Source organism: Aythya fuligula, chromosome 14 (assembly GCF_009819795.1).
Source record: "Aythya fuligula isolate bAytFul2 chromosome 14, bAytFul2.pri, whole genome shotgun sequence".
NCBI classification, from domain to species: domain Eukaryota; kingdom Metazoa; phylum Chordata; class Aves; order Anseriformes; family Anatidae; genus Aythya; species Aythya fuligula.
In genome coordinates this window covers 16042264-16056181 of record NC_045572.1, presented here as the reverse complement: position 1 = coordinate 16056181, position 13918 = coordinate 16042264, and the positions used below count along the sequence as shown (strand labels likewise).

Below are 13918 nucleotides of genomic sequence, written 5' to 3'. Positions count from 1 at the left end.
AGGTATTGAAATGAATGGGTATTAGGATCCATAGTAATTCTGGAATTCTCAAGTGATGTCACCTTTAAAACGACCAAAAGCCTGAAAATTGAGCAGGGCATTCACAAAGGTGCCTTTAGGTACTTAAGGACTCTGACTAGTCTTTGAATTAAATTTTTGTGAAGAGAGGCTGACAGGATTCTCCCTTGTTCCCTTACAATTAGCCTCTTTGTCTAGAAACTACTACAGAAAACTAGGGTAAGTAACCATTACTATGAGCCACGCGTGGTAAAACAACCATGAGGGGAGGCTTTGATAAAACATATACTCTGTCATGGTGAAAAGTAAATTTTAGCTTTGGAAAGCCATTCTCAGAACATAACCCTTGGTTCTTGTGCAGCCTCAGAAACTGTCAGAATGAAATTTTACTTGTTATTTTTCTTTCTACTTACACCAATGTTTATAAAAAGAATCTGGGCACAGAAAGGCTGTAGAATCCCTGAGGCCTCTTTGGAATTGCCACAGCTATTATATATCAAATGGAACATTTTTTCCCTATTAGCCCTTCCACAAAGAAATTCTGTTCACTGAAGCCATGCTATAACCATGAAGAAAAAATAAGGGAACAAAGCTCTACAAGTAGACACAAATCGATATATAGAAATTAACACATTTAAAACAGTGAATAAAATGGCTCTGAACAAAAATAGTAAGATGTTGTACCTTTTGGTTAAAAAATTAACAATATATTTTGTAGGAGACTCCAGACTTCAGGTGAGGAACACAGACTGAACACAAACTGCAAATATTTATTATAGTATATGCAACAGGGTACTCTGGAGTTCCAAGTGCTGTGTAGGCATATGTTATCAGATCTCTCTGAGATCTTTATTTTCTCTAGTATCTTAAATAAACTCTCTAAGTCTTACTTTAAGTCAGGACATTATCCTTTAAGACAAAAGTTTTAAGTGTTGTTTTTTATATATTGTTGACTTACTATGTATACAGCTGAATATCATTTGGGATAGCTGGCTTGGATTTAGAACAGTTAATTCTGAAGCTTTCTATGCTTTGAAATGCAAAAGTACCTTTCTATTTAGTCTTGAGATAGCTAAAACTGTTACAGTACTACTAAAAACTTGGTCATTCTGCATACATATCCAAGGACAATTAATAGACTATTTTAGTTCTATTCAGGCTGGGGGTTGTGGGGGTGGGCGGTGTGCACATACACAATAAATATTGCAGATATTCATTCCTTTGCAGAGTAGTCCTACAAAGCAGTTGCAGGAAGCTGTATTCCCAACAGCTCCTATAGATAAAGGAAAATGATATTTCAAGGTCAGTCTCTGAAAAGAGGCCTCTTTACTTGTGGAAGTACAGGTGCAGACAGCAAAGCCACACCTTCTGAAATCCCTTTGATAAATGCTATGGTGAGATACATTCAGGCAGAAAAAAAAAAAAAGTCTTTCACATCATTAAAGGACATTGATGAATGACACACACTAACAGTCTCATAATCTTCTTGTCATGAAGCATGAGGTCTGAGGCTAATACCCCCAAAACACTGAGAGAGAACTAAAGCTTTATTGACACGTAAATTTTCATGTTCTCTCTGAAGTCTAGTAGAAGGGATCCAACTCTTCCCTGTGGCTTGAAAAAAAAAGGAAATGGAATTTGACTTTTACCAGACATCTTTCACAGAAAAACAAAAATGAAACCAAAATAATAATAATAATAATAATAATAATAATAATAATAATAATAATAATAATAATAAAAACACAACAAAATAAACACCCACCACTTCTTAGCTGTTTTCCCCTCACAAACTAAAAATAAGCATGTTTTTTCCCTTTCCAAAGCAAAGTCACTCACCAACACAAGTCTTTTACATCAAAAGAGATCATGAAATAATCACCTTGGTTCTTGTGTTAAATTTCCTCTTGTTTTTATAATCTATTTACTGTGTTTTGTTTTGTTTTGTTTTCTTTTTTTTTTTTCTTTTTTTTTCCGCTTCCTTACTTTTCCTTCATATATAGAGTAGTGAAAATGACTGATTATTGCAAAGGTATAATGGACCTCTTATGAGATATATCAAAATCAAGTCTACTATTACATTACCTCCAGCTGTCCATTCATTAACATTTTTAGCCACCAAATGAACTATCAAGAAGAGAATCTGTCCTTTAAAATAAAAATCTGGCTAGTTGAACTAGGAATGATTAATCCTCACCGTTGAAGTACTTTAAAAGTCAGTCTTAGATCACACCCAGAACACAACAGAGGAATACCTGTTCATTCATAATTTTTTACTACTGATGACAGCAACGAAAATTGTTTCTAATTGTGCAAGCAGGGGGCACTGTAATGCTGAATTTCAACAAACTCTTCCATTAAAAAGAGAAAAAAAAGGGTCTGAAAAGAAATGAAAATCTCAGTTCTCAGTGTATTTCATTTTCCCCTATTGCTGCACCCTTTTTACTTGATATTTATTTGCTTGATACTTAATACGACTGGAAAAAAATATAGAGAAAGACTCCTGACACTCAGACCCAGCAAGCTGAAACAGGCATGATATAATGTCCAAAATTAACATCTGTCATTTTTCCCCCTTTTGTGTTGGTCAAACTATTTCCAGGATGAATAAACCCTTTTAAAAAAAATCACCCAGCTACAAGAGATGACAACAGCATGGCTCCAAACCATGTGGCCAGCAACAAACACCAAGCCCTTTCGAGGTACACCAAGACCAAACAGATTTGCACAAATTCCAAGGCTAGAAAGCCGAACCGATTTTATCCACAGCCACCCACCCCGCTCAGCACCAGCCCAGACCCAGGCTCGTAGGAAACCAAGCTGCACCGAGACATGTCCAACCCCAACAAAACTTCCCGGAGCACAACTAGGGGCCGACACTGGAGCCAGGGCGCTTCTCAGACGAACCGAAAATCGAGCCGGCTCTGGATGAGGCAGAGCCCGGGGGCTCCTAGCCTCTCGGCTTAGGTGTAGCAGCTTACATGTGCGCGTCGGGGCCGGGTCCGCTTCACCCTAGAGGCGCGGGGCGCTGCGCGGAGCTGCGCGGGCGCGGCCCCCCATGGCGGCGCTGTCCGTGGTGCTGAACCGGAGCTGTCCGTGGTGCTGAACCGGAGCTGTCCGTGGTGCTGGAGCAGAGCTCAGCCGTGCCGGACGGGGCGGGAGCTGTCCACGCTGCTGCAGCCGCCGGCGGCTCGATGAAGGCGGCTCCTCATCATCATCCCCTCCGCGCGGCTGGGGCAGAGCTCCCCGGGAGAGCCGTGGATTCGCTTCCCGATGGAAGAGCCTGCTGCTGCGAGGCTGGCATGTGGGTTGCGTTGTCCTCCCCGCCCTCCCTCCCTTCCCACGCCGTCCTCCTCTTGTAGGTGTGGATTCAGTGTGTTTTTTTTGTTGTTGTTTTTTTTGTTTGTTTTTTTTTTTTTTCAGGGCGCCCCCTCCTCGTCCGGAGCTCAGCAAGTGCCCTCGCGCCCTTCCAAGGGCTGCCCTAGAGGAGGCGTGGCGAGAGAGCCCTCCTGGAGAGGGCAGAGCTGCCTCTGGGCCGCCCAGCTGGGCGGGGGGCTCTGCTGGGGTCTCTCCCTCTCACACGCTGCACGTCTGCCTCATTTGACCGTGCCACCCCCTCTGCTTCTCTGTCTTCCGGGCACAGGTTGAGATCGGTTTTCTGTCTTTAGACAGCTTGTCTCTTAGGGGGGCCGCCCAAGGAAATGTGTGTATGTGATGGGGGGAAGTAAGGGAGGAGGGAGAAAGTGAAACCAACAAACAAACAAAACAATCAATGCAATCAATCCCCTCTCTCCCCTGACAGAGGAGGGCCACCAGAACAACAGCTTCAGACTGTACCCAGGATCCCTGTGTAAAGCAGCCTTCTGCACTCTCTCCTGAATGGTAACAGCTGACATGTTCACTGGAACCCCTCCCAGGATATTTCCACAATCGCCCATTTAATGCCAGCCATATGGGTCCATCCAAGGCCATGACATTTATTGTCCTTCCCCATCAGTGCTGTTCCCATCTGACCCTTGCTACAGAGACACAAGTATCCCCATCACAGAATACACTCCAGTGAAATTACCACATAAACCAGCCCACCTCACGTGGTATGTCCTGTTCCACATAAAATTGTGATGATAAACTTCAGCAAATTTCAGATATATGTTTAAAAAAAAGTTTAAATTTCTCCACGTTAGCTTAGACTCTCATTCAACACAACTGAATGTGTATTTAACTTTAAGCACCTGCTCAAACCCATACTTATTCGCTATATTACTTTGAGCACATATCTAAAGCCACACGTGCATGCATGTGACTGTATCACAAATATGAAGAATAGAGCTGTCGTCTGTACTGTCATCTGTTCTTTACAGTCTGAATTCTGTTGATTCTGCGGGTCAGGGTCATGCTAGGAGTCAGAAACATCACAGTACAACAACTTTTCTTTCATTTTCATTTATACAACAGCAGCTGTATCCTTGTTAAACATATCTCAGCAGAAGTCTGTGAAAGGCTACATGCTTACAATTGCCTTATTAACCCCTGCCCTGTACAATCCATACCTTACCTTTCAGTTCATCTCCAGTTCCATTGTATCTTCCCAAACTTTACATAAGTTTTCTAGACTCTTCCTAACTCTCTTTACCCTATTTGTATTTTTAAGTGGTTGATTGTTTCTACTAATGTTTTAGATGTAAAAAATCATTGTTTCTTTTCTCCTCAAGGTACAGGTTAAGGGTGAGTTGCCAGATGGACACTTTTACATTTGAGCATGTATTAATTTAGTATTCAACACTTCCCTTTTCCCTTCTGAATCCTTTCCCTCTGCTGTCTTTTCTAATCAGATTTTATGCAACACTTCCTGCGCATTTCCAAAATATGTTTGGTTAAAATCCCTATGGACATTTTTCCCCATGATACCTTCTCATTCTGCATTCCACTCTAATTGCATTTAAAAGTCAGAACATATGTCTTACTCTCACAAAGATGTCCCATCTTAACATTTCCACTGATGTCTTCTGAATTACTTATATCTCAATTAAATATTATTCCCTCCAGAAGTATCATATAACAAGACAAATTCAGAAGCATTCAGTCAAGTAATATTTTTCTTGATCATAGATGATACAGAAACCAATGACCAACAAGAGAATATTTCCAATATAACATTTACTTATTTATTTTTGTCCCAGTAGAGTTATCTACGTTATTTATTTATTTCCTTTCCAGACCTTCCCAATTTTTCATAACATTCTGTTCGTCTTTTTGTTCCTCTGTAAGTTGTTGTAATTTCAATGAAAAAGGATTTTTACTGTAATTACATAATAAAGAATTTTTACATTTGTTATTACATAAATCTCTCTGTACTCTGTAAAATGAAATAAATACCTATAGAGAAAGAACTTCACAAATTAAAAAAAAAAAAAAAAAAAAAAAAAGAATACAATTGTGTGATTATTACAAAATGACATTCCCATATTTTTATTTCCATTCAAGTATCCCTATGGATAAGAGTATGGATAAGAGTGTGCCCTAAAACACTGTCCATAAAGAAAATCAACATATGACTGATTTTTAGCTCATTTTAGCAAGAATTAATAAACACATTGAAGAGCTGAAATAAGAGCCCTTAAGAATAAGCTACCCATCTCTTAGAGTAAAAATCTCAAAACGGTCAATATTCAAGAGGGGAAAAGGACATAAAATAAAACTAGATATTCTGTGTAAGAACAAAAACATCATGAGAAATCTCAGATTTTTTTGTTTTCTAAGCAAAACAAAAATAAACCATTATAAAAGTACAACTTTAAAAAAAAAATCAATTAATTATAGATCAAAGGAGATATTTTTGCTTCCATGACAGAAAATTACTTCATGCTTACTTTCATTATCTGATTCTAGATTGTAATCTGTAAATATAAAGCCATTTCAAAATGGAAAATAAATGCAAATATTATCATATTTTAAAAGTAATATTTAAACATGTTTTGAAGAATAGACATTCCATGTGAAATGATATGTCTACACTAACCTTTCATTTCTGCTTCAGATTTTGAGCACAAGAATATTATTTGACTTTTCAACCCCCAGAAGTACGCACTGTTCCTAGTTCTTCTAAAATACTGTATTCTTGATGCCTCATAAGAGGTGAACACAACTTCTACCAGTGGCATTCCAAACCCTCAGCTGTGCCATACTTACCCTGTAGATAGCTGAAGCAATCAGAGAATAGAAGCATGATATCAAAGCTGTTTTTCTCCACTCCCACTTTTCATCAGGGGTAATTTAGAGTAGCTCACTGTTGCAGGTTAATTCAGAGTAGCTCTGAACTCCCACAGGGATCATCACTAAGGCTGACGAGCAGGAGTTTGCAAGTCTTCACTATGGCCAGTGTGATTCTGATGAGTCTCATGCAGAGACAAGCTCCTGGGAGCTACTCTTCACATTTTCTCTCTTTACAGGGGAAATCAGATAACATTTTGGGATAGCTTTTCAATTCCTTCAAGCATTTCAAGAGGCCAAAAAAAACAGAACCAAGATTAACTGTGCTTGTCTAAAATAAGCTTTTCCATCTCAATTTTCAAACACTGAAAACAATACACAATGTATGACAGATAATAATCAACTTCATTCAATTTTACTTTAGTTTAAAAAAGTCTTAGGTAATAACCCAAGTTATAAAATGGAAAAGCTTAGCCCTTGAAATCAGTGTTTCCATTAAATTTTCACTTTAATACTTGCAAACACAGAGGGTTCAAGCTGTATTGGTGACACTCAAGGCAGTACACTTAAGCACCAATATTGTCAACTTTTGCAGTTAGCAGCCTGTATGTCCTAAAGTATCCTACTTTTCCTGGGCCTGAAAGACAACATCTGAAAATACATTTCTGAACCTAACTTTGTTTTGGCCTTTCTTCCTCTCTGAAGCATTATTGTAAACAGTGTTATCACCAGACCAAGCTTGTCTAAAACACAGCTGCTTATGGATGCTGGTGTGATGCCAGTACTCTCAGAGTTATCAGCTAATGCAAGCTAGCTGAAGGTGAACTTCCCAGCAGTACTTCAAAAACTTTTAATCTCAATAACATAAATTGGTAAATAGTTATTTAAGATCTCTCAGAAACAAAAAATGTTGGTAGAAACTGTTGTCCAGGACTGTCAGTAACTAGTCAAAAGCAGTTATGCTTGGAAATAGTAAAGCCTGAGCAGCAGTAGAGAGAGAGAGAGAGATCATGCAATAGTGTCTTTTCACTTTAAGATAAAGACAGTGATAAAGGATCAGTTCATACACACATCAATCTCGGTACCTGAAGAAAATAACTCCCAAAATAACTAACAATTTCATATGGGAGACCACAGTCCCTCTTTGTTCTCTTTAGAATCAACAGGAGGAATCAAAAAGATAAAGGTTTTGGGTAGGCAGGTCCAGCACTACAAGCTGATGACAGAAAGATTTAGTAAGTGCGCCAAATTTAGCCTGGAGAAATGCCAGACATTTTCCAAAGTGCTTCACATAATGTATCTACTCATTGATAGAACAAAAGTGAAAACTAGCAAAGATGCCAGCTCAGTTAAGAAAACCACTAGTAAATTCCTTGTTCACAGTCTTCTGAATGAAGTTAACATGCTCCATAGGCACTGTATTTAACTCATTCATTCTGTCTTTCATCTCTAATTATTTTTTCTGACCTTCAAACAATATCCACAAAAGAATAGGTATTCCATATTACATTCTATTGTTTTTAGCATGCAGCTTGGATTTGTGGGCCCCTTGTCTCATTCTGCCTTTTCAGGACAGAAGAAAATATAAGGAAAGAAAATATGAGACAGCACAATCCTTCTGCCAGTGTCCACATTGGCTTTGTCAGGTTCACATATGGTGAACACTGTGAGAGTATTAGACAAGAAAAGCATCACACGACTACAGTAGCTTCCTCAGCTTCCCCCAGAAGCTAAAACAGAATTTCTCACTGGCACCCTTCTCAGCTTCTGGTATTTCAAAACAAAATACTATATATATATATATATATTTTTTTTGTCTATATGACTTAGCTCCTTTTAGCAAAGTCTGCATTAATATCATATCATTGTGCTATGAAATGTGACTAGCTCATGAGACATTTTTCAGTGACTCTATTAACAGTATTTTTAAGTGTCCCCTGGTTTGATACATGCATAAATCAAATATAATGGTAGTAATGGTGTGCCAAAATGGAACTGGCTTGTGGTTGCATCCCAGCAAAGCTGGGAAATTTCTTGATCCTGGTAATTACAAGATGGGGATATGGGGGATGGCTATGAAAAATTCAAATCCTCCAAACATCTTCACTACAAAGAGGGAAGCTCATTTTGTCACCAACACTACCAGCTTTCCCACACATTAATGCTAAAAAGGAATTAATAGTCTATATGTGGTATTGAGGGCAGAACCTGAAGCAAACCTCAGGACAAACTACACAAATAAAACCTTTTCCAAAACTTAAGCAGATTCACATTAATCTGCTTTATTGTGGAGTGAATAAGGTATTTCTCTTCTTAAAATCTTCACTCATGAGTGTATCAAGGTGATGGTGGGAAGGGGGTTGAGGATCTCAGTCTTTTGTTGAAAAACAATTTCAGAACATCTGAAACACATTTTTACACTTATGTAAATTTTGGCAGTGTGAGGAAAGAATCAGAAATGTTGAAATGTGTTTAGGATGACTCAAAGGCTGAGGATTCATTTCATGCAACTGTTATCATCTAAAAGCATTCAGGCATCCTCTTTTGTCAATAACCAGAAATAGTTTGCAAAAAAAATAGACATTTCCTATGCCTTCTGAAATACTATAATAAAGAATATCCATGTTGTGATAGGTAGGCTGTGAACTTCAGATGTACTTAAAGTCCTTACCTTCAGTGATTAAAAATAAATAAATAAAATAAAATAAAATATAATCCTGAGAGAGACTAGATTGATAGCTTTCTGGTTATATTTCCTAATTTAGCAAAGACTATTTTTCTTTCAAAGGCAAGTTTATTTGTCCAGTGAGATAGCTCTGGATGACTCTGTCTGGAAAACACCCTCGCAAAGTAGGTATTACATAAACATTAATCTGAAGACTACTTTAAATAGTTATTAGTATTAGATACATGATACCTAGCTTCCTAGGTTGAATTGTGTTACATGCCGCAAGTGAAGAAATACTAAAGATAAATTCACTTCAGATCTCTTTCTGAAGGCTAGAAATCCATTACTTGTCTTAAACCCCTATTTCTATTTTGGCTACTGCCTTTGCTTGCTCAGTCTTGGACAAGAAAAACTCAAGAAAGGAACAGAGCTTGTCCTCTTCCTTTGCCTCATCTTTTGTACTCTAATTCAATGCTTCAATTATATAAGCTATCGGTTATCACTTTCAATTCAGTCCCTGCTGAAATGAAGAGAGCCCAGAAATAGGTGTTTTAAGCTCACAATGGGTTCTTATATTTGGATTAAGAAGTTGCAACCTTCTCATCAGCTATAGTTCTATCACAGATTCAGTACAGGCAATGTGCAGAGTGAACCTGAAGTACATATCCCAGTATGTCACAGGATGCTCTCAGAAATGGGAAGCATCAGATTCAGCACAAGAATTTTTTTTTTTTAACTCTGCCATAACATAACAGTTCAGACACTGTGTTGCACACATCTACTCAGGCATCTTAGGTGTGAAATTTTACACCTCTAAAATGTCGTGATTATTAGTAATAATCCACATATGGGTATCACTAAGGTTCTTGCTTAGTATCCAACCAAACCAAAGACAAGACAGCTCTTTGGCATCTATTTAGCAACCTGAGGATGAAGGGGTTAAATACCCTACAAAATCCTTCAGCATCAGTTCAACTGGGGGCCAACATAATCTGACTAATATCATTAGTCCAGGCTATGCATTGCAGTAAATCAGTGTACATGCTAATTGACTTCATTTTTTTTCTGTTCTATTGCATTTACTACCCAGGGGTAGTAAGATGTACTTTCTTTTGCTCACGTGCCTGGAAAACATATTTCTTGCTTTTTATTGTTCTAGGAAATTAACTTTGTGAATGAGCCCCTCAGAGCATTTGAAATGTACAATACACTTTATTTTGAAGGCAGCATAATTTGAGCACCCTTGAAACTGCACATTTTGTTTCAAGATAAAAACAAAATGTCAATACTGTCACCTTTGAGAGTCAGGCAAAATAGGTCTTTCATTTCACTATGGCAAGTACAGTTGTGAGTCACTTACAGTTATACTTGGCATGCTCCTATTTTGCAAGGAAGGATACAAGAATATCAGATTTACAAACAGACATGATATGCCATCACAAAAAGGTGGCAAGAACGTTACATACTTTTCAAGCAGTGCTGAAGGATCTGGAAGTCTCTCTGGTCTTTCACATTCTGAATTTCACGTCATATTTTTGTGAACCTAACGGGTAGGATAAATACATCGTGCTTATACTGTGATTTCTAATCTATGTAGTAATCAACTGTGACATTTAAGACTCTTGATGACTGAACCTTCAGAAACTTTGACTTGGTGGTTGATAGGTGAAAAACATGCAAACATTTTGAGCAAAGGAAGATTGACTAGCACACTTAAAAGAAAAAAATAAAATAAAATAGAAGCATCGTTTCTAAAATGCAGTGTGCTGAGTATAAGGCAACATAAAATATAGCACACTGTGACCAGAACAGTAATTCATTCTAGAACACACCTGTGGTTATTTAACATCTTTTTTAACATCTTTGCTATGCACATCCTTCCCCGCAGAAAAGGATGACACCAGCTAAAGGACACAATTAGAAGAACATTTTCTTCTTTTTTAACTAGACATTTATTTGGGGAAAAAAAATAAAATAAAATTTTGGCCATTGAAACCATGGTGAAAAGAAGGTTCTCTGTGTCCTTTATTTTCCTTTCTGATGCCATTAAGCCTGACTTAGAGATCAGATACATTATTTACTCTTCAAACAGTGCCCAAACTATGCAGGGAGGTTAAAAGACTGGTGCATTTGTGGAATGAGCAGAAAAAAAAATGAAAGAAGAATCCTTTTTCTCAGCCATAGGTCAGGTAGATGATACTCTGACAATGTAGGTTTTAGTTTCCCAGTGTCTGATAGCAATTTTTATTTTTTTCCCACTAGTCTTTGCTTTTAGAGGAGCAGGTTGTTTTATGCTCCTCTAACCTGCCTTGTTTTGATTATATATGAGCCTTCTCATTAGGCTCCTTTTTAATTTTCTCTCCAAATTAAAACAATAAGCCCAAAGCATGAAATTTATGGGGTCATACATACTTCATACTTATACTATTCCACCCAAATCAATCATTTCCATTCATTTAAGCAGAAATCCTGAATAAACATGTACCTCCCTAGTCACTAGTCTGCCTACTTCATCTTGCTACCCAGCAAGGAAAGTCCGAACTACTACAGGCTTGCTACTTCCTGAGGCAAAAAACAACATACTTTACTACCTGCTGTGTTGGGTACAGAACCAGCTCTTCAGCTATTGCAGGTAAAAAGGAGAGACTGTGCCTGTAGACTAAGGTTCCCAATGAAGATGCTTAGGAAGAAAAAGAGATGACCAAAATTTAGGTCTGCTCTTCCCTGGGGCTCTCCCTGTTTAGGTATATTATCAGAGGGATTCATTCTCAGAAATGGCAGCTTTTTTTTTTTCTTTTCTTTTTTTTTTTTTTTTCCCCAATTAAATTGGTTTGCTAAAATGACCAGAAAGCAAATCCAGCATGGGAGTATTTTGGGGAGATTGAAGGGAAGGATACAGCTGCAGCCCCTTGAAAGCCTAATGGGAAAATAAATTCCACATGAAATGAGGAGTGGATAATTATGTGTTGCCTAAGAAAAATAAAACTGTTCCCTCCTAGAGCTTATTTTGTTTTGAATTTAAGTGCTGCTGGTGAATTTCTGTCTATTCAGAATGATTGGAAGAGATGAAAGTGGTGAGGAGAATCTACAAAAGAAGACTATACAGAAACAAGAAAATGCTCAAAATGAAATTGGCTTTTTCATCTTGAAACATGGATATTTTGGAGATGGTGAAGTAGTTACCTAATAAAAGAGAAAACAGCATGCCTATTAAAAGAGGGATTTAGAATGTTACATGTAACTGATGGGTTTCTGTTCCTTAAGGGTAAAAATTAAGTGTTTTAAAGGAAAAAATAAACCCTGCAGTTTCCTAATCATGTTTCAAATGATAAATATGTCTATCAGAGAAGGAGAAAAGTGTTCCTATAAACTAGCAGCAGTATCTGCACATAGAGATGAGGCAAAACTCCACAGGCAGCCTCTTAATGGTGCTTGAAACTGAAAGAAAAAACATCCCTTTTAAAATATCCTATTGAAAACATGGAGGAATTGGAAAGAATATGAAGTTCAGAATCCTCTTAAGATGTGATTACAGTGACAAGAGGATTTTTTTGAGGACATGCAATCCTGTGGTCTGCTCTGGAGTCTGAAAGGCTTGAGTCAGGCAGAGCTGCAGAGAGGACAGAAACAAGTTGGCTCTAGGTATGAAAACCCTGAGCTAGCTCCGGGCAAAAACTCATATAAACGGTTCAGTGTTATTCATTATATGAATGAAAAGCAAATGAATTTCTTGGCTGAACAGAAAAATGAGTCAAAATACATAAAGACAAGAGACGACTCATAACCACTATGCAATTAATGAAGAAAAAGTTTTACAAATATTGTTTTTTTGTTTGTTTTTTTTTTTTTTTTTTAGGTCACATATTTTGAATTCACAGAATCAGAGATGGGTTAAGGTTGAAAGGGACCTCTGAAGTTCATCTGCTCCAGCCACCTGCTCAAGCAGGGTCACTAGAGCTTTTCAGTATCTCCAAGGAGAAGACTCCACAACCTTCTGGGCAACTAGGGCCAGTGTGCTTCATCACCCTAACAATTTTTTATTTTGTTGTTGTTGTGAGGAAAAAGCATTTCCTCACCTACGGCCAGCCACTTGTGGATGCAGTTGTGATATGGTAAGGACATGTGGAACATGTCTTTAATTCTAAGGTATGAACCTTCCATCACTTTACTTCAGTAAAAAGCATTTTTCTCCCAAGGTTTAGCCTTCAAACCCATAAATCTCAGCAGCAAGTACCACATAAGTCTTCAATATTGGGCAGTGGATAGAACCTGTTTTTGCTTGCCATTTAACATTTGATGAACTATTGTTTTTTAAAATGCTGCAACAGCTACTTAATTTCTCCAGTATTGTGTTGGTTGAGCTTTATTTATTTATTTATTTGGGATTTATTAATTTTAAAGAGGTTATTGTTTTTTATTATTAATGATATCTATATTTCTTCTTCTTGCTTACATGGTGGAAGGTGTGTCACACCTCAGAGCACAGCACTAACTCTGGGCACCTGCCCTGGCTGTGTCACAGCAGACAGAACATTGGAGGTGGCTGTGTCACAAAGAGTGATATGGGCTGCCCAGGATGGGTATAAGAAGGGCTGCTGGTACTGCCGATGTCAGAAGAGCAGCTGGGCCACTCATTATTCCAGCAAAATGAACTTTCTTACAAGACAGACAAATAGAGTGTACTGTGAAGTTACATGCAAGGACCTGTGGTTTTCCAGATAAGGAACATACTGCATGGCAGCCAGGTGACCTACATTTACAGCTGAAGACAAAAAGGTAAGCCAACAGGGAACTGCATCTAACATACAGACACAGAAGGGGGGCTACTCAAATTGACCGTGCTTTTTAAAAGGGTAACCTGAGCAGGAGCAGCTGCATGGGGACAGTTTTTCCTGCTGCCATACATAAGAAGAAAAAGAGATCAATACTTAATTTTCAAGGATTATCTATGATTGACAATACCCATTGTGTAAAGTGAGCCCAGACAAGTCCGAAGCAGTTTCTAATGCAATACTAACTCCT

At 38.0% G+C, this 13918-nt stretch overlaps 1 protein-coding gene across 1 annotated transcript in view; it reads right to left on the bottom strand.

Moving 5' to 3' along the window:
* TRPC7 (transient receptor potential cation channel subfamily C member 7) overlaps positions 1-3914 on the bottom strand; it is a 73675-nt gene extending 69761 nt beyond the window's left edge. The window contains exon 1 of the mRNA XM_032197162.1: positions 3856-3914. Within this exon, the coding sequence (XP_032053053.1) occupies positions 3856-3914 (59 nt within the window). The remainder of the gene's footprint in view (positions 1-3855) is intronic.
* Between the last annotated feature and the right edge of the window lie 10004 nt (positions 3915-13918).